The 20,707-nt window shown below is 39.1% G+C and overlaps 5 protein-coding genes across 8 annotated transcripts in view; all 5 read left to right on the top strand.

Annotated features, from left to right (window-relative positions):
* Positions 1–226: 226 nt before the first annotated feature.
* On the top strand, positions 227–3,946 carry LOC104799420 (transcription elongation factor B polypeptide 1-like). Of its 4 annotated transcripts, none has more exons than XM_010521946.1 (4): positions 227–370; positions 731–836; positions 1,422–1,511; positions 3,869–3,946. In XM_010521946.1, the coding sequence occupies exons 1-3, from the start codon at positions 259–261 to the stop codon at positions 1,498–1,500; spliced, it is 297 nt and encodes a 98-aa protein (XP_010520248.1). In that variant the 5' UTR covers positions 227–258; the 3' UTR covers positions 1,501–1,511; positions 3,869–3,946. The 4 variants fall into 4 exon arrangements, with proteins under 4 accessions (XP_010520248.1, XP_010520247.1, XP_010520246.1 ...); XM_010521945.1 differs by lacking the exon at positions 3,869–3,946 and adding an exon at positions 3,595–3,681; XM_010521944.1 differs by lacking the exon at positions 3,869–3,946 and adding an exon at positions 1,878–2,098.
* Positions 3,595–7,055, top strand: LOC104799421 (subtilisin-like protease SBT4.5). Its single transcript, XM_019200809.1, is given in 11 exon segments — positions 3,595–3,765; positions 3,869–3,963; positions 4,111–4,202; positions 4,348–4,597; positions 4,722–5,232; positions 5,316–5,410; positions 5,495–5,710; positions 5,797–5,908; positions 6,007–6,220; positions 6,347–6,549; positions 6,552–7,055. Coding segments are annotated over 11 exon segments (2,226 nt in total). The 5' UTR covers positions 3,595–3,678; the 3' UTR covers positions 6,903–7,055.
* A 969-nt stretch (positions 7,056–8,024) lies between these two features.
* On the top strand, positions 8,025–11,504 carry LOC104799419 (subtilisin-like protease SBT4.5). Its single transcript, XM_010521942.2, has 10 exons — positions 8,025–8,053; positions 8,162–8,256; positions 8,400–8,491; positions 8,671–8,920; positions 9,165–9,669; positions 9,742–9,836; positions 9,926–10,144; positions 10,224–10,335; positions 10,458–10,671; positions 10,794–11,504. The coding sequence occupies exons 2-10, from the start codon at positions 8,177–8,179 to the stop codon at positions 11,342–11,344; spliced, it is 2,118 nt and encodes a 705-aa protein (XP_010520244.1). The 5' UTR covers positions 8,025–8,053; positions 8,162–8,176; the 3' UTR covers positions 11,345–11,504.
* A 506-nt stretch (positions 11,505–12,010) lies between these two features.
* On the top strand, positions 12,011–15,460 carry LOC104799726 (subtilisin-like protease SBT4.5). Its single transcript, XM_019200777.1, has 10 exons — positions 12,011–12,097; positions 12,204–12,298; positions 12,432–12,523; positions 12,696–12,945; positions 13,207–13,714; positions 13,810–13,904; positions 13,981–14,196; positions 14,283–14,394; positions 14,585–14,801; positions 14,898–15,460. Exons 1-10 carry the CDS (start codon positions 12,011–12,013, stop codon positions 15,458–15,460), a joined length of 2,235 nt encoding a protein of 744 aa, XP_019056322.1.
* A 2,125-nt stretch (positions 15,461–17,585) lies between these two features.
* LOC104799725 overlaps positions 17,586–20,707 on the top strand; it is a 3,984-nt gene continuing 862 nt past the window's right edge. Inside the window, 6 exon segments of the mRNA XM_010522365.2 lie at positions 17,586–18,176; positions 18,307–18,356; positions 18,358–18,520; positions 18,616–18,871; positions 20,311–20,418; positions 20,559–20,700. Of these exon segments, the coding sequence (XP_010520667.1) occupies positions 17,976–18,176; positions 18,307–18,356; positions 18,358–18,520; positions 18,616–18,871; positions 20,311–20,418; positions 20,559–20,700 (920 nt within the window). The 5' untranslated portion in view covers positions 17,586–17,975.

Below are 20,707 nucleotides of genomic sequence, written 5' to 3'. Positions count from 1 at the left end.
CAGACCTAATTTCGTGTTTATAAGTGGGCGTCAAGAACGATTGAATTTGTCAAAATAAAAATAAAATTAAGAGCATATAGTAAATTCATCTTTTATAATTTCTTTTTATGAATGAATCATATTGGGCCTTCAAGCCCATTTGATATCGGGTCGAACTTGACCCGGGTCCAATTGAGGCCTATTAACAGTTGGGTCGAGTGGGGAACACACGAAACTGAATTTGGGAGGGAGAGAGAGAGATCGAGAGGGAGGACGAAGATGGAGAAGGAAGAAACGGTGAAACTGATAAGCGCAGAGGGATTCGAGTTCATCATTGACAGAGAGGCCGCCATGGTTTCTCAGACCATTCGTAACATGCTTACTTCTCCAGGTTTTCTCTCCTTCTTTTGCGGTTGTAGGGTCTTTTCTTCTTGATCCGTGCCTCTGGTTTCTTGATCTTTCCTATTTATGATCCGGGATCAGTCGGATGAGATGTTATCTCGAGATGAAGTAATTTCACCCAGAAATTGAACTCAGCTTGTAATTTGATGCGATGGATGAATTGCTCAATTTCACGGAAGAAACAAGTCGAAAGCTTTAGGGTTTCGTTATTGGGCTTCTCAGGATTAGCGGTGATCGAGAAACTGATTCGAAATGTGTTCCTGTAACTTCACGTCGTTCGGTACATAGAATGAGATCTTTTGTGCAGAAATTACGACATGGAAATGAAGATGTCTGGTTTTGGTGCCAGGTGGTTTCGCCGAGTCACAGCTTGGAGTGGTGACTTTCCCTGATATAAGCACCACCATTCTTGAGAAGATATGCCAGTACTTCTATTGGTCTCTTCAATACTCCAGGTCCATTTCCTTGTGACTATACTCTTTCTGGTTCCATTTTGATTTCCAAGAACATGTGATTGCTGCTTCTCTTTGATCTATTCGACTCAGGGAAGAACCTAGTTTCGTTTCAGTACTTATAATCTTCTGAAGTTATCCAAGTGTTGTTATTATAGGATAAATCGGTAGAGGAATTTTCATTGTTAAAGGTCTTGAGTCGAGGAGATCCGTTCCTGTTTAATATTTCTTGCTAGCGCTTTCTCTCTTGCATACGTTAGTACTGCTTTTCATGAGCATCATGTTCATCGGTATTCAACTTCAAATGTTCAGTATCCTCTGCCTCATCCAAAAGTGGGTATCATCTTTTATGTCATATTGGACAAGAGTCAATTTATTTCTCAGTTACTTGGTTTCACAGCTTGCATTGTCCCTCTTTTGGACTCTACTAATTCATCCTGACCAATATACTGATTGGGTTATATTACCTGGTGTTTGGGTGAAAACAAAGATTGAATCCTTCTGTTCTGTTCATCCCCTTCTGTCTCTGTACAACCTTTTTTTATAATCCTTCATGACTATTTTATCATAAGTGTTCCTCTTTCGCAGAGGCAAAGTTTCCGAGTTCCACATCGAACCTGAATTAACTCTGGAGCTGATGATGGCGGCTAACTATCTCCATACTTGAAGATATCGAAGGTAAGGCCCTTAGTTTTTTTTCTCTCTGGGTGATGACATAGTTTCTTTAGCTTGGACTTTTGAATGTAATCCATGGAGCTTGTTAGACTCATGTTGCTATGTAAAGAAACCTGCTTCAGGCTCAAATTGTGTGTATTAGGGTTACTGTTCTTTTGCCATTGACCATCTCTTTATATTCATAATGCTTTCTGTTTTCTTACCTATATATCAAGGTTTAACATTTGATATTTGTAAGTTATATAGAGCGCATGTTTATAGTTTTTTTATTTATTTATATACCATTTTAATTGAGTTTGTAGATTATTGGGTTTAAAATCTTCGTCTCGTATTTGTCTAATATCATGGTTACACATGTTTACATTGCAGCATTGGCCTCATTTAATAGGATTAGGGGTGTCAAACGAGCCAAGCTCGAGACGAGCCAGCTCGTTTTGAGTTCAGCTAAACAAGCCAGAAAAAACTTGGCAACTCGGTTCGCCAATTTTCCGAGCTAAACAAGCTGGTTTGCGAGTTAAAAACAAATATATTTTTATTTATATTATCAAAAATATCAAATAAAATGATATTGTAATATGAAATTTAAATATAAAAATATCAAACTTAAGTATATAAAAAAATTATACATATATAATCAATAAGAAAAAAAAGCCAGAAAAAACTTGGCAACTCGGTTCGCCAATTTTCCGAGCTAAACAAGCTGGTTTGCGAGTTAAAAACAAATATATTTTTATTTATATTATCAAAAATATCAAATAAAATGATATTGTAATATGAAATTTAAATATAAAAATATCAAACTTAAGTATATAAAAAAATTATACATATATAATCAATAATTAAATTAAGTATTAATTTTTTTATAAATTATATAAAAAATATAAATAAAAATATAAATAATATAAATATTTAAAAAAAAAAACATCTCAATTTGCGAGTCAGTCCGTGGTTTGTCAAGCTTGTGAGCTGTGGCGAATTGGTTCGTTAGGTTTGTTTTGAAACGAGCCTTGAAAAATGTTGGCTCGATTTACTAAAATACGAGTCGATAATGAACCAACTTGCGAGTTGAGTCCGTTGACACAGGATAATGAATATCTAACAAGAGTCTTAAATAGAAATGCCATCAAGGATTAGATTTTGCTGTAAATGTGTAGGCCAAAGACAACAAGCTAAATATTGTAAAAACAACACTTCCAAATAAATATATTTATTTTTTCCTTTATAAATATTAAATACATCAACTAATTAAAACAATTTACTTAAAATTTAAAAAAATTTAAAAAATTAAAATATTAATGAGAATTCGAGATTAGGATTCCCATTACTTTTACTTCATTAGAATCCCAAATAATATTTTGGAAATCTATATATTTATAAAGAAGGGTCGATTTGGCTCAACGTTAAAACCATTTACCGTGGGGTCTGAGGTTACGGATTTGAATCCATCTTTCTACATTAAAATGTAGGGGTAAGGTGGTCTGATATATTTCCTTCCCCAACCCCCACTTGACGGGGATACGATCTGGGTTGGTCTTTTATATATTTATATAAAAAGATATCCAAGTAGTTAAGGTATTTAAATAAAGAAACAAGTTTTATCTACTTGTTCGAGCCTTTATGGCAATTTGATCTACATAGAATTTTTGCTTAGTTTTTGAAAATAATTTTATGAATTTGCGATCAAATTAGGATCATATATAATGGCAATTAGACGTCGAAAATAAGGTATTGTTAATTTTCGTGATAACATTGTGATTCACCTTTAAAAGGAGCCAGATGGCAGATACAATATGATTATAAAATTGATTTCGTGTCTTCATTTGATGGATACTATAGGGAGAGTTGATTAAGCAGCTATAATAACATTTCCATATCTTCCTGAATGGTCAATAAAAACATATTTCCATATAGGCGTCCGTTTACGGATGTGATTTCATTCAACATTCCCAAAAAGTGTTGCATATATTATTGTTCTGGGGAATCATATATATTTATGTATGCAAAATGTGTTTAGAGATTGTATTTTAGGATATATTACTTATGTTAAAGATTTTTTTTTTATTTCATTTCTTGTCTTCTTGATTAGGAAGAAGATGCTTCGGTTTAGGTCATGTTTCTCTCCCTATAAGTATCGTTTAATGTTTCTTTAAAAATATTTGTAACCGTAAAAATGGCGAAGCCTGTTCTTGTCTATTGCCTCTTGTTATGTCTTCTTGTCTTGTCTGTTTCTGCATCCCACCAAGATGAAGACAGACAGGTAATTTCATTATACATATATATACACTCTTGCTTATGGTGATCTTGTTTTTGTTCACTTACCTTTCAATCATGACATGATGATGATGATGATGGTGATGAAGGTATATATCGTGTATATGGGTGCGATTCCATCGAATGCGGAGTACATGCCTACGTCCCAACACATTAATATCCTTCAAGAGGTCACCGGAGAGAGGTGTGGTTTTCAGGTTCTATATATATATATATATATATATATATGATGATGGCTTCCATGTTCTGTGGTTTTATACGACACTCTCACGCATACACACGTATATATACACACATCCCGTTCAATCTTTTATTAATTGTATGAATACAGTTCGATCGAGAATCGCTTGGTGAGAAGTTACAGGAGGAGTTTCAATGGGTTTGCAGCTACACTCTCTGATTCTGAAAGAGAAAGAGTGGCCAGTGAGTGATAGATATTCCACATTGGCTTTCGACAATGGCTTTCGACAAAAACATAATTTCTTCATATCGACCGTTACATGATGATTGTACATTATTTTGAATGCATGTTCATGGGGCATATATTTGTATGTATGTATGGATGTAGATATGGAAGGAGTGGTGTCTGTGTTTCCAAGCAGGAAACTGCAGCTCCAAACGACAGCATCATGGGACTTCATGGGGTTCAAAGAAAACAAAACGAAGCGTGTTCCTAATCTCGAGAGTGATATAATCGTCGGTGTCATCGACAGTGGAATCTGGCCTGAATCTGCCAGTTTTGACGACAATGGCTTTGGTCCTGCGCCTTCGAAATGGAAAGGTGAATGCGCCGGAGGCAAAAACTTCACCTGCAACAAGTATAAACCCTAATATCTCTCACTCACTCTCCACGCAATGAAATCTTGGGTTCGTTCCTTGGTCCTGTGGATTAACCTATACAAAACATTAAAACCCTTACGAGAAATTTGTGAATTCTTGCAGCAAGATCATTGGGGCTCGGTACTACACCAGTAGTGGCGGATTTTCAGGAACTCCGGAGTCAGCGAGGGACCACATTGGTCACGGCTCTCATACAGCATCCACGGCTGCTGGAAACAGCGTTGAAGACGCGAGTTTCTATGGCCTCGGCCTCGGAACCGCGAGAGGGGGCGTTCCTGCAGCAAGAATCGCGGCTTACAAAGTCTGCGATCCGGGTGGTTGCTCCTCTGACGGGTTGCTTTCAGCGTTTGATGACGCAATCGCCGACGGGGTTGATATCATTACCATCTCCATTGGAGGAGATACCCCGGCAAGGTTAGAGCAGGATACTTTAGCGATCGGAGCTTTCCACGCAATGGCTAAAGGGATTCTGACTGTGAATTCAGCTGGGAACAGCGGTCCATCACCGGGCACAACCTCGAGTGTCGCGCCATGGATTCTCTCTGTGGCCGCGAGTAATTCTAATCGTGCGTTTTTTACCAAAGTTATCCTTGGAGATGGCAAGACAATTGTCGTAAGTATCAAGAAATCTGTTTTTCTTGTTTCTGTTCCTCCGTTTGATTGCTGATTTTTTTCTCGACTCTTTGTCTGAAACAGGGAAGATCAGTGAATTCGTTTGATCTAAAGGGAAAAAGGTATGATCTGGTGTACGGAAAATCTGCTTCACGTATATGTGACGAAGATTCTGCCAGGTAATTTCTGTTCCAAGAAACATCGTGTAATGTCTAAAACAAACTCATTGATTGCTCACCGGTCAACGAACTTTGAAATGTCAGGTTTTGCTCATCGGGATGTTTGGACAGTGAACTGGTGAATGGAAAGATTGTGTTGTGTGATTCTTCAAGAGGCATCGTCGAGGCTGAGATGGCCGGAGCTGTCGGAACCATTGTGAAAACCGCGAAATCAGATGTCTCCTTTGTATTCTCTTCTCCCGTCGCTGCCTTGTTCGAAGATCAATATGAAACTGTCGTTTCTTACGTGACCTCCACAGAGTATGTCCATTTATTTTCTCTCTGAATCGTCTATTTTCAATTTCTTATAAGCACATAAACCTTGGTTCCAAATTTTGAACCTACAGAGACCCGAAAGTGTCTATCCTGAAAAGTGACGCGAGTATGAAGGAAACAGCTCCAGTAGTGGCTTCGTTTTCTTCTCGTGGTCCAAACACTATCATTCCGGATATCTTGAAGGTGTATATATATATATATGTATCTGATTTGCTCATCTCATCGTCTTTGTTTCATTTTGTTTGTTGTTCTGAGAGAGAGTTTTGCTTATGGAACCGCAGCCCGACCTGACAGCACCGGGAGTTGAAATCTTGGCTGCTTACTCGCTCGACGCTTCTCCGTCAGCGGCTGAACACGACACCAGACGTGCAAAGTATTCTGTTCTTTCTGGAACATCCATGTCTTGTCCGCATGTTGCAGGTGCAGCCGCGTATCTGAAGACGTTTCACCCTAACTGGTCTCCGTCCATGATCAAATCCGCCATCATGACAACGAGTAAGCAATTATAACATCAGAGCAAAACTCTATATGTATAGATTCATTCATCGTTTGTTCAATCAAATCCGCATAAATCAGATATGTAGATTGTAACCCTAAGTTCATGTATTGTTGATCTTGCAGCTTGGCCAATGAACTCTACTGACAGCGCAGTGGGATCCGAATTCGGCTTTGGAGCTGGACATTTGAATCCATTATCAGCTCTTCACCCGGGACTCGTTTACGAATCCACTAAAGCCGACCACATAGCGCTTCTATGCGCATTGAACTTCACAACAACGTCGCTTAGACTCATCTCTGGAGACAATAGCACTTGCACCGCACAAAAGAAAAAGCCGATACATTGCCCAGAAACCTCAACTACCCTTCCATGGCAGCTGCAGTTTCGTCGCGGAAGGCCTTCAACGTGACATTTGTCAGAACTGTCACAAATGTCGGTATGGTGAACTCAACGTACAAAGCGGAGGTTGTCAAAGGAGCGGTCTCTTCCAAGATCGATGTCAAGGTTGAACCAGATGTTCTGTCTATGAAGTCAGTGTACGAGAAGAAGTCTTTTACAGTGACAGTTTCAGGAGAATCACCCGAGGGATCGGAACCCGTGTCTGCAACTCTGGTCTGGTCGGATGTTTCCCATACAGTGAGAAGTCCCATTGTTATTTACGCCGCTCGTCTCTTCTAATGGTCTGCATACTGTGAGAAGACACGTTGCTAGAATTGCATCTTCTCTATCTTGCATGATATGTTTGGAACTGGAGAAAGCTTGGACCCACAAAATCTGTTGTAATGTTTAATAATTGATCCTTTCATGGTGACATAACAACAATATTACATATCATAAACCCGTCTGCATATTTAGAAAAGAAATATATATATATATAATTAAAAGAAGCTATGGTTTAGTTACTCGCAATTCGAAATCCAACTGAAGTAGATATTGTGAGCCGACACGTTTTTAACAATTTGGGTTAAGGTGTTTTTTAATGCATTCAAAAAACAGAACCACAAGACAGTTCACGAACGGATTGTGAAGCTTTCTAACTTATAGTTCGAACCCTCTTTTAGTACGTATTTTTGTTTATTATTATTCCTACTACATAGAGAAAATCCAAAAAAAAATATGATTTTCCAATTTTGTCAAAAAAAAATTCAATTTAAAAAAAACACAAAACTTTTTTTATTAAATAAACATTAAACTTTATAAATGAGTTTAAAAAATATAAAACTTTTTAAGCCATCTAATAAAAATACATGAAATTCTCTCCTATTTTTTAAAAAATATTAAACTTTTTAAGTGATTCAAAAAAAATTATCTGTAATTATAAAAATTGATGTATGTTTTTTGCAAACTTAAAAAGTTTAATATTTATTTGGAAAAAAAGTTTAGTGATTGTTTTGTTTAAATTGGAAGGTTTAATTAATGTTTTTTTTTTTTTGGATTTTTTCTATAAATTCTCATTTATATATATTCAAGTTCAAATTCCAAATGACGTTTGGGTTTATCTTAAGTAATTGTATTTCATTTCTTTTTTCTTCATGGAAAAAACACGTTTTCATGTGGTATGTATATGCTAAATGTATTTAAAAATCATATTTTTTTAGGACATATTATTTGTGGTAAAGATTTATTTCCTTTATTGCCTTCCTTATTAGGAAGAAAATCTGCAGAGGGCTTCGGTTTATGTCTTGTTTTTCTCCCTATAAGTGTCGTGTAATGTTCCTTGAAAAATATTTGTAACGATAAAAATGGCGAAGCCTGTTCTTGTCTCCTTCCTCTTGCTGTGTCTTCTTCTCTTGTCTGTTTCAGCATCCAACCAAGATGAAGACAAACAGGTAATTCGATTATATTCTGAACTCTTGTTTGTAAGTAACGATCTTGTTTTTGTTCACTTACCTTTCAATCATGACATGATGATGATGATGATGATGATGGTGATGAAGGTATATATCGTGTATATGGGTGCGATTCCATCGAATGCGGAGTACATGACTACGTCCCAACACATTAATATCCTTCAAGAGGTCACCGGAGAGAGGTGTGGTTTTCAGGTTCTATATATATATATATATATATATGATGATGGCTTCCATGTTCTGTGGTTTTATACGACACTCTCACGCATACACACGTATATATACACACATCCCGTTCAATCTTTTATTAATTGTATGAATACAGTTCGATCGAGAATCGCTTGGTGAGAAGTTACAGGAGGAGTTTCAATGGGTTTGCAGCTACACTCTCTGATTCTGAAAGAGAAAGAGTGGCCAGTGAGTGATAGAAATTGCACATGATTGTATATATATATATAATATTTCACTTTAGAATATATATGGCTTACGACAAAAACATAATTTCTTCATATTGACCGTAGCTGTTGCATGATGATTGTACATTATTCGAAATGTATGTTCATGGGGCATATATGTTTATGTATGTATGGATGTAGATATGGAAGGAGTGGTGTCTGTGTTTCCAAACAGGAAACTGCAGCTCCAAACGACGGCATCATGGGACTTCATGGGGTTCAAGGAGAACAAAACGAAGCGTGTTCCGAATCTCGAGAGTGATATAATCGTCGGTGTCATCGACAGCGGAATCTGGCCTGAATCTGCCAGTTTCGACGACAATGGCTTCGGTCCTCCTCCAAAGAAATGGAAAGGCGAGTGTGACGGAGGCAAAAACTTCACCTGCAACAAGTAGAAACCCTAATCTCTCTCTCTCTCTTTTCGATTTTTTTTCTCCCTTCATAAGATATCCATCTCGATATTAAAACCCTTAAGAGAAATTTGTGAATTCTTGCAACAAGTATAAACCCTAATCTCTCTCTCTCTCTCTCTCTGTCACTCTTTAACTCTCCGCGCAATGAAATCTTGGGTTCGTTCCTTAGTCCTGTGGATTAAAACATTAAAACCCTTAAGATAAATTTGTGAATTCTTGCAGCAAGATCATCGGGGCTCGGTACTACAACAGTAGTGACGTATTTGCAGGAACTCCGGAGTCAGCGAGGGACCGCATTGGTCACGGCTCTCATACAGCATCGACGGCCGCCGGAAACAGTGTTGAAGACGTGAGTTTCTATGGCCTCGGCCTTGGAACCGCGAGAGGGGCCGTTCCTGCAGCAAGAATCGCGGCTTACAAAGTCTGCGATCCGAGCTGCTCCTCTGACCAGTTGCTTTCCGCGTTTGACGATGCAATCGCGGACGGAGTCGATGTCATCACCATCTCCATAGGAGGCCCGCCGACAACGTTCGAGCAAGACCCTATAGCGATCGGAGCATTCCACGCAATGGCTAAAGGGATTCTGACTGTGAATTCGGCAGGAAACAGCGGTCCTTCACCGGGCACAGTCTCGAGTGCCGCGCCTTGGATTCTCTCTGTGGCCGCAAGTAACACTAATCGTGCCTTTCTCACCAAAGTTGTTCTTGGAGATGGCAAGACAATCGTTGTAAGTGTCAAGAAATTTGTTTTTTGGTGTTCCATCTTTCGTTTGATCTCTGACTTTTTTTCCACAAAACAGGGAAGATCGGTGAATCCGTTTGATCTAAACGGAGTAAAGTATGATCTGCTGTACGGAAAATCTGCTTCAAGTACATGCGACGAAGAGTTTGCCCAGTAATTAACTTCGGTTCCAAGAAACATCGTGTCATGTCTGAAACAAGCCATTTTGCTGCAATGTGGCTAATGAACGTTGAATATTTCAGGCATTGCTTGCCCGGATGTTTGGACGAGAAACTGGTGAAGGGAAAGATCGTGCTGTGTAATTCTTCAAGCGACATCCTCGTGGCTGAAAGGGCCGGAGCTGTCGGAACCATTGTGAAGGGTACCGCGAAATTAGATTTCTCCACCGTATACTCTTTTCCTGCCGCTGCTTTGTCCGAAGACCAATATGAAACAGCCGTTTCTTACGTGATCTCCACAAAGTATGTCCGTTCTCTCTCGGATAGTCTATGTTTCAATCGTTAATCTTAGCATTTTTCCAAATTCCGAACCTTTCTACAGAGATCCGAAAGTATCTATCCTGAAAAGTGACGTGAGTATGAAGGAGACAGCTCCAGTCGTGGTTTCATTTTCTTCTCGTGGTCCAAACACTCTCATTCCGGATATCTTGAAGGTATATATATATATATGTGTGTATACATACGTATCTGTTTTGCTCGTCTCCGCGTATTTCCTTGTTGTTTCATTTTGTTTGTTGTTCTGAGAGAGATTTCGCTTATGGAACTGCATATACAGCCGGACGTGACAGCACCGGGAGTTGAAATCTTGGCTGCTTACTCTCTCGACGTTTCTCCGTCAGGGGCTGAACGCGACACCAGACGTGCAAAGTATTCTGTTGTTTCTGGAACATCCATGTCTTGTCCGCATGTCGCAGGTGCAGCCGCGTATCTGAAAACGTTTCACCCTGACTGGTCTCCGTCCATGATCAAATCCGCCATCATGACAACCGGTAAAGTGATCAGAACATCGAGCAAAACTCTATATGTATAGATTCATTCATCGTTTGTTCAATCAAATCAGCATAAACCATACATATATAGATTGTAACCCTATGCCTTGTTGATCTTGCAGCTTGGCCAATGAACGCTACTGAGGGCGCCGCGGGATCCGAGTTCGCCTATGGATCTGGCCATTTGAATCCAATAGCAGCTACTGACCCGGGACTCGTTTACGAAGCCACGAAAGCCGATCACATAGCGCTTCTATGCGCATTGAACTTAACAACCACGTCGCTCAGACTCATCTCTGGAGACAACAGCACTTGCACCAAAGAACAGGCCGACACATTGCCCCGAAACCTCAACTACCCCTCCATGGCAGCTGCAATTTCATCGCAGGGGGCGTTCAACGTGACATTTGTAAGAACTGTCACAAACGTCGGTATGGCGAACTCAACGTACAAAGCGGAGGTTGTCAAAGGAGCGGGCTCTTCCAAGATCGATGTCAAGGTTGAACCAGATGTTCTGTCTATGAAGTCAGTGTACGAGAAGAAGTCTTTTACAGTGACAGTTTCAGGAGAAGCCCCCTTGGCATCGGAACCAGCGTCCGCAACTCTGGTCTGGTCGGATGGCTCCCATACAGTGAGAAGTCCCATTGTTATTTTCGCCGCCCCTCTCTTCTGATGGTCTCCATACCGTTAGATGAAGCATTGCTAGAATTGGATCTTCTCTCTATTTATGGTGTTTGGAACGGGAAGAAAGCTTGGACCCACAAAATCTTTTGTAATGTTTTAATCTTTGATTCTTGCATGGTGACGTAACAATATTATATATCATCAACCCATCTACATATTTACAAAAGAAATATATATATATAATATAATAAGCTAAGTCTAGTTGCAATTCGAAATCCAACTCACATGGATGCAAATCGTGAGCCGACTCGTTTTTTAACAAGTTGGGTTAAGGATTTTTTTAAATTTGGTGTTTGGGTTTTTTTAAGAAGATAATATTTAATTATATTTCATATATCTTTTTTTTCATGGGGAAAAAAGCACATTTCCATGTGTTAATTATACGCAGGCTTCGATTTAGTGATGTGATTCGATTCCATTCCACATTCATAATAAAATGATATTACATTTTTTTTTTGGTAACGAAATGATACTATATTACTGTTCTGTGATTATATGCTAAATGTGTTTAAATATTGTAATTTAGGATATAAGATTTTTTTTTATTTCCTTTCTTGTCCTCCTGATTAGGAAGAATATCAGGAGGGCATCGGTTGAGGTCATGTTTTTCTCCCTATAAGTGTCGTTTAGTGTTCCTTTGCTTGTAACCATAGAAATGGCGAAGCCTGTTCTTGTCTCTTGCCTCTTGTTATGTCTTCTTGTCGTGTCTGTTTCTGCATCCCACCAAGATGAAGACAAACAGGTAATTTTATACATTTACTCTTGCTTATGGTGATCTTGTTTTCACTCACTTACCTTTCAATCATGACATGATGATGATGATAATGATGATGGTGATGGTGATGAAGGTATATATAGTGTATATGGGCGCAGTACCATCGAACGCGGGGTACATGCCTTCTTCCCAACACATTAATATCCTCCGAGAGGTCACTGGAGAGAGGTGGGGTTTCAGATCTCTATATGTCGATGAGTTCCATGTTCTGTGATTTTATACGACACTATCACGCGTATATATATATATATATATATACACACATTGCTTGCATTGATAAGTTCCGTTCAATCTTTTAAAGTTCGATCGAGAATCGCTTGGTGAGAAGTTACAGGAGGAGTTTCAATGGGTTTGCAGCTACACTCTCTGATTCCGAAAGAGAAAGAGTGGCCAGTGAGTGATAGATATTCTACATTGTATATATATATATAATATTTCACTTTAGAATATGGCTTACTACAAAAACATAATTTCTTGATATCGACCGTTGCTGTTGCATGATGATTGTTCATTATTCTGAATGCATGTTCATGGGGCATATATGTTTATGTATGTATGGATGTAGATATGGAAGGAGTGGTGTCTGTGTTTCCAAGCAGGAAACTGCAGCTCCAAACGACAGCATCATGGGACTTCATGGGGTTCAAAGAAAACAAAACGAAGCGCGTTCCTAATCTCGAGAGTGATATAATCGTCGGTGTCATCGACAGCGGAATCTGGCCTGAATCTGCCAGTTTCGACGACAATGGCTTCGGCCCTCCTCCCAAGAAATGGAAAGGCGAGTGCGACGGTGGCCAAAACTTCACCTGCAACAAGTATATATAAAAACCCTAATCTCTCTCTCTCTCTTCGTTTCTTTTTTCTCCCTTCATAAGACATCCATCTCAATATTGTATAAAGCTCGAGATGATGTACTTATTCGAGTGTAATTAGTCATTCATGTTTACCAATAGTTGAAAACCTGACGTTCAGGATATTTTATTGTGAAATTTTGGGTACCAATACAAAACATTAAAACCCATAAGAGAAATTTATGAGTTCTTGAGTTGATTTTCCTTTGCTATGCGCGTCAACAGCAAGATCATCGGAGCCCGATACTACACCCGTAATGGCGGAATCATTGGAACACCGCAGTCAGCGAGGGACCACATTGGTCACGGCACTCACACATCATCGACTGCCGCTGGAAACAGCGTTAAGGACGCCAGTTTCTACGGTCTCGGCCTCGGAACCGCGAGAGGGGGCGTTCCTGCTGCAAGAATCGCGGCCTACAAAGTCTGCGATCCGGGCGGTTGCTTCTCTGACCGGTTGCTTTCAGCGTTTGACGACGCAATCGCCGACGGCGTCGATGTCATCACCATCTCCGCGGGAGCAGATTTAGCGGCAAGGTTTGAGCAAGATCCTATAGCGATCGGAGCATTCCACGCAATGGCTAAAGGGATTCTGACTGTGAATTCGGCCGGGAACAACGGTCCTTCAACGAGTACAGTCTCCAGTGTCGCGCCATGGATTCTCTCTGTATCCGCGAGTAACACTAATCGTGCGTTTTTCACCAAAGTTGTTCTTGGAAATGAAAAGATAGTTGTCGTAAGAGTCAAGAAATCTGTTGTTCCCTCGTTTCGAATCATTGTTTTTGTGTTTGTTCTTCCTCCTGATCCTCAACCTTTTGTCTGAAACAGGGAAGATCAGTGAATTCGTATGATCTGAAGGGAGGAAAGTACGATCTGGTGTACGGAAAATCTGCTTCAAGTAGGTGCGACGAAGGGTCTGCCAGGTAACTTCTGATCCAAGAAACATTGTGCCATGTTCTTGTCTGCAACAACCAAATTGCTCTGCGTTGAAAATTTCAGGATTTGCTCGTCGGGATGTCTGGACAAGAAACTGGTTAAGGGAAAGATTGTGTTGTGTGATACTCCACTTGGCAGCCACGAGGCTGAATGGGCCGGAGCTGTCGGAACCATTGTGAAGAATGACAGATCAGATGTCTCCAATGTATTCTCTTCTCCCGTCGCTGCCTTGTCCGAAGACCAATATGAAACTGTCGTCTCTTACGTGACCTCCACAGAGTATGTCCATTTATTTTCTCTCTGAATCGTCTATTTTCAATTTCTTATAAGCACATAAACCTTGGTTCCAAATTTTGAGCCTACAGAGATCCGAAAGTTTCTATCCTGAAAAGTGACACGAGTATGAACGAGACAGCTCCGGTCGTGGCTTCGTTTTCATCTCGTGGTCCGAACACTATCATTCCGGATATCTTGAAGGTATGAATGTATGTATGTATGTATGTATGTATGTATGTATGTATGTATGTATGTATGTATGTATGTATGTATGTATGTATGTATGTATGTATGTATGTATGTATGTATGTAGCTGATTTGCTTCATCTTTCTTCGTTGTTCCATTTTGTTTGTCGCTTTGAGAGAGGTTTGTTTATATATGGAACTGCAGCCGGACGTGACAGCACCGGGAATTGAAATCTTGGCTGCTTACTCGCTCGACGCTTCTCCGTCAGGGGATGCTGCACACGACAACAGACGTGCGGAGTATGTTGTTCTTTCCGGAACATCCATGTCTTGTCCGCATGTTGCAGGTGCAGCAGCGTATCTGAAAACATTTCACCCTGACTGGTCTCCATCCATGATCAAATCCTCCATCATGACAACCGGTAGAACATCGAGCAAAACTCAATTCCTATCGATTCATTCAATGTTTGTTTTTAGAAGGAGCCCTAATCAAGTTCATGCGTTTGTTGATCTTGCAGCTTGGCCAATGAACGCTACCGAAGACGCGGAATCTGTGTTCGCCTTTGGATCCGGCCATTTGAAACCAACAGCAGCTGCTGACCCGGGACTCGTTTACGAATCCACTAAAGCCGACCACATAGCGCTTCTATGCGCATTGAACTTCACAACGACGTCGCTCAGACTCATCTCTGGAGACAACAGCACTTGCACCAAAGAACAGGCTGACACATTGCCCAGAAACCTCAACTACCCTTCCATGGCAGCTGCGGTTTCGTCGCAGACGGAGTTCAACTTGACATTCGTAAGAACTGTCACAAACGTGGGTATGGCGAACTCAACGTACAAAGCGAATGTTGTCGAAGGAGCGGGCTCTTCCAAGATCGATGTCAAGGTCGAACCGGATGCTCTGTCTATGAAGTCAATGTACGAGAAGAAGTCTTTTACAGTGACGGTTTCAGGCAAAGCCCTTAAGCCATTGGAACCCATGTCTGCAACTCTGGTCTGGTCGGACGGTACGCATACGGTGAGAAGCCCCATCGTTATCTATGCGAAGGGCGCCACCAAATTAGAATCTGGTTAACTTCTTCACATGCATGACGTCTTCTTATATCACTCTTGGAAATAAGCTTGTTTTATTTTATCGTTATCACGTGCTCTTTTGATTTGAAATTTTCAAAGTTCGTTTCTGTCTAGTGACCTAATCTTGTGGTTTGAAAGAAATTAGGGTTTTGTTATATGCCACACATTCTAATCTCTGGAGACATTGGCTTGAGCAGGATGAGAAACCTGCTGCTGAATAGAATGCTTTCTACTGAGCCAACTCGACGAGTAATGAGTTGACTCGGAAGCCGCAAAAAAATAGTCTTTTTTAACTTATGATTTTATTATTTTTAAAATTTTAAATATTATTATTATCATCTATATATTTAATTCCTTAGTTTTTTTATAATCACAAAATTCACCGGCCATTTTGACCCAAGTAAATCTTTTAAAAAACCGAAAAATCCGGGTGGAAACGGACGTCAAAATGAATCATCTATATATTTTCACCTTTTTTTTTGGTAACCGGATTTATTGGGCCGAGGCCCAAACTAATCCCGGGATCGGAAACCAGCCATGTGATTTGAATTATACGCTTTCTCCCCAACTTGGGGTTCGAACTCGGAGAACAGACGTTTTGCGTCCTCATTTCACCGGTTGGATATCTATTTTCACTTGATCATATGTTTTTGCAGAAATATTTCCTCTTGGGAATTATTTTATATGTTAGATTCATCAACTCATCGGCATATTTGCAAAAAGAAAAATATAAAGATAAGTTTAGTTACTTGCAATTTGAAATCAAAGTACCATAGTAGATATATAGAAGAAATTAATGTGTATACTTTGGTTACATGTCAAAAGAAATGGACTTCACGTAATGTTAAAAATCCACGGAAAAGGTGGTGGTGGTGGTGGGCACAGCAGTTGGCCCTATATTCTAACATTGTATTTAAAACAAATTATGCATCATACTTCAAATCCAACATTTTCTTATTAAATAAAACAACTTGGCACGTCTTTCTAATCCACCAAATCATGGAGTCAGTTTGATGCTCCAAACATTATATTATATCTATGTCTCCCTATTCCACATTCATCGCGATCTCATATATATATATATACACACACACAAAAGTATATTAATTTGTTTCATATGTATAGCACTGCATTTGTTATACGTATGTGTGTGTGTATATACACACGCACAAACGCACACATTTTATTTGTTATAGGAAATACTGTGGAAAGCGTATGCGTGATGTTGATTAACGAGCAATCATATATGTTAATATGAACAAAAAGAATTTATATTTGTTTAATATGTGTAGCGCCGCATTTGTCCACTTCTGTCTGGCTAAATTTAAGTTTTTTTAATTTATATTTCTTGCATCTATATATATATATAGATAGATAGATAGATAGACGTGATCTCCATATAACTAAAATTGGAAAATTATGGTTAAACTGACAAAGAAAAACCATGGAATTATCAATCTTTATATGAAATATATAATTATTTTAATTTATTGATTACAGAAATCAGATTTCTTACCTACTAAATTTCAATTTTTTTTTATAGAAAGGTTTGGGGATATATGTCACCTAAAGATTGGTTGGGTACGGATTTCTAGCTTCGAAATGAAACTTCGTTTTTTTAAAAACGTGAACAACATCGCCAACAATTTATTATATATATATATATATATAACAGATGGAAATTTGGAGTTCTTTTGTAACAGAGAAAAGTTTAGTTTGTAAATCTAAGGAAATCTAGAAATCTTTTGTTTGAAGAATAACGAAAACATCTCCACAACTGAAAAAGATAAGTTGACATAATTGATTTGATAATCAAAATCATGTGAGAATTATATATATGTATGTATATATATATATATGGATAAGGAATTACTGTTATAGCATTTGGATATTATAGCTAACAAGTCTAATACTGAGTGGTAGAAAAATTAAATGTAGAAAGAGAGGCGGTTGTTAAGGTAGTTGATTTGATTTCTTTGAAAAAGGAAATAAAAAATTGTAAAGAATAAAAAATAATATAATAATAAAAGGAGGAGAGGGGGGCTGGAGTTGAAGAAGGTAGACCATCTTCGCAACAGTTGGCAGGTGATTTCTTTTGTAACGTATAAACTGTATTAGCTGTCCATTTAGACTGCTCAAACCTCTCTCTCTCTCTCTCTCTCTCTCTCTCTCTCTCTCTCTCTCTCTCTTATATCTAAACGCTCCTTTCTTCAATCTCTTGCCATCTGATTCATCTCTAACTCAACCGTGTTCTCTCTCTCTCTCTCTCTCTCTCTCTCTCTCTCTGTGAGCTTGGTCCTGTCGCTTCTTGTGTGTCTGGTTTGCTCTGTTTCTATATCTCTCTCTTCCTTCTATCGCTTTGTCTCTACACATATCTTTCGTAGTAACCCCACATATATACATACACATGGAACCCTGAAAACCATTATAAGTAGTTGCCGACATAGGGAACAAAAACAGTACAGGTTTAAAGCCAGTGAGAGACCCGAGACCTCTTTCTTTTCTTTCACCGACAAATGGAGGCTGATGAACTGGACACAGATTCCCTCTCTCTCTCTGTTGGTTCTTCAGCCACTGGCTGGAACAACTACGGATCCGAACCCGGTTCCCCTTCCGGGTCATACCGGACGGAGAAGAAGGACGACGACGAGTACGTTGCCGAGTTGACTCGCCAGATGGCCAACTACATGCTTCAGGACGAAGATAAACACGAAAAGGTGCCAACTTTGGTTTCCCACAGATCAAATCTCCACAAACTCCATATCCTTTTCGATTCTGAGAACATGGGTTCGCGTTAAAACCACTGATTTCCTTTCGTTTTTCTGTTATTTGAAACGTTTCGATCAGTCATGGGGAGGCTCTGGTTCGCCACAATCAACGCTATGGTCGCCGTTCGGCTTTTGCTCCGGCAGGCCCGTCGCGAGAACCGTCGCCGCCGTTAACGCAGGCGGCGGAGAAGTTCGAGAAGATGAAGGCAAAGGACGAGATGAATCCATTTGTGATTCCTTACCCATCGAAACAAGCCCTAATCGACGAACAGATCAGATCGGCTCAATCAAACGTGAGATCTCTCCTCGAACGGTCGAGATCTATCCATGCCGTGGGTATAATCTCATCTCAGCCGTTGAATCCATTTCCTTGTCAATGATTCTGCAGTTTCGCAAGATCAAAGAAGAGAGGGAGAAGAAGAAGAAGAAGCGAGAACAACAGAACAGAAACGACGCCCTTTACGGGAACAGAGGGAGGGCAACGAAGAGCACCGGATACGTCGGGAACTACCAGCGAAACGGGTCGGGTTTGAAAGCGGTGTTCCTTGATGGGTCGGGTTCGAGACCCGGGTCGGGCGGAACCGGTGTGTTCTTGCCACGTGGCACCGGCAGTGACACTGGTTCGGAGCCTCGCAAGAAAACAGGTTAGCGCCTACAATCATATCGTATCGACACAGTTATATTATATTTTAATTTTTATTTGGTTTGTTACGTTCTCTTTTCGTAAATCCTTGTTGAGTTTCCTCGCATTTATTAGTCATAGATTATTTTTTTTAAATTCCTGGATTATTTTGGTAGCCAAAAAGGCAGAAAATTGACATATTAAATAAACCACCATGACGTGTTCTCTTTAATTATAATATTTGGAGATTCCAGTATGTTCTTTCTGAAAGCGAGAATTATAATACACACGTGTAAGTTTGTAACGAGATCATAAGCTCCAAATGTGTAAGACATAGTTTACAGATGCCATGAAATTATTGTTCTAGATACGGGGGTATATATATATACACACGCGCGCGCGATAAATCTAAATAATATTATCATATGATTAGACTGCGGTATCATTTAGGTTAAAAAGTTATTTATACATACAAATTTTATATGTATATATTCTTAATTCGATATGTATATATATATATATATATTATAAAAATATGTATATGTTTAATCCAACTGATATTGGTTAACACATAGGGCATGTGAATCTAATCTTAGATTGTTTTACTGAGTGGAATCTAATCGAAGGTAGGTTCCAGATTCAACATGAAAAGATTCCTTTTCAAAGACATAATAATCCCTATCGATTCCACTGTTCAAGATTTTTTTTTGCTCAATGTGTGGTTGACAAATATGCTGCTTAGAATCTTCCCTCTTTTATCTCTTTGGTCCCCCTCCCTATTTCTCTTTTCCCTTTCAAATCAAGTAACCAATCAGGTGACTGGTGACTTGTACAATATCTAGTATTTAAATAAATCCCTACGCTCCACTTGATATATATATATATATATATATATGTATATATCCCTACCCCACTTGATGATAACATATATATATATATATATATATCAATGGAAATTATGTTCTCTAAGATAACATCGACGTCCTATCGTCATTTCTGCGTCACCACTACTGTTGTGAGTCTAAGAGATGACGTACATCTTTCTTTGTTTTTTACGGAAGGGATTTAATAGTGTGCCAAGTAATTTTCTTATATATATATATACATATGCCAGAGAGCTTATATGAGATCTATACTCGGGGATACTTTAATAGATTCATAATCTAGAAGGGATACATCTTTCTTAGATACTATGATCATATATTAAACTGGGTATATATATATATATATGTGTGTATGTGTAGTAGGGCTGACGTCATAAACTACCCGAGATCCTTATATATATATATATATGTTTGATTTGATGTGAACTGTTTATATTGGCGTCGTAATGAAATGATGTTCCAACCAAAATGTTTTAATGATTTTTTTTTTTTTGATAAAGGATTGTACTTTAATGTTTAGATAAGAGTTTGGAGGTTGTAATGTTTTTTCTCTCTCTTCTTTTAATGTTAATTACAGGGTGTCCGAGAGTGATAATACCGGCAAGAGTCGTTGAAGCCTTGAAGTTTCATTCCGAGAAAATGGGTGTGCCGTCCAAATTCACTTCTGATTTCCCTCCGCATCACGGTACTTCTTCTGATTATGATACATAGTTTTCAATTATAATATATACATCTGTATATACACACACACATATATATCTTCCTATATATTGTGTATTTTCAACTCATTTCAAGAATTGCATTCTTGAATCGTGATCAAAACAGATGCATTGCTGATATCCATGGGCAACAATAACAACAACAACAACGGCAAGAGCAGCTCGAAGTTGGCGCAAAGGGCGGATTCGGGCGATAGCCACCGCGAGCCACCGACGGATCTGCCGCACGTATTTGCAGGAACTCCGGAGTCAGCG

The sequence above is a fragment of the Tarenaya hassleriana genome, unplaced genomic scaffold (assembly GCF_000463585.1).
Source record: "Tarenaya hassleriana unplaced genomic scaffold, ASM46358v1 Cleome6, whole genome shotgun sequence".
NCBI classification, from domain to species: domain Eukaryota; kingdom Viridiplantae; phylum Streptophyta; class Magnoliopsida; order Brassicales; family Cleomaceae; genus Tarenaya; species Tarenaya hassleriana.
This window is presented reverse-complemented; position numbering and strand designations above follow the sequence as displayed.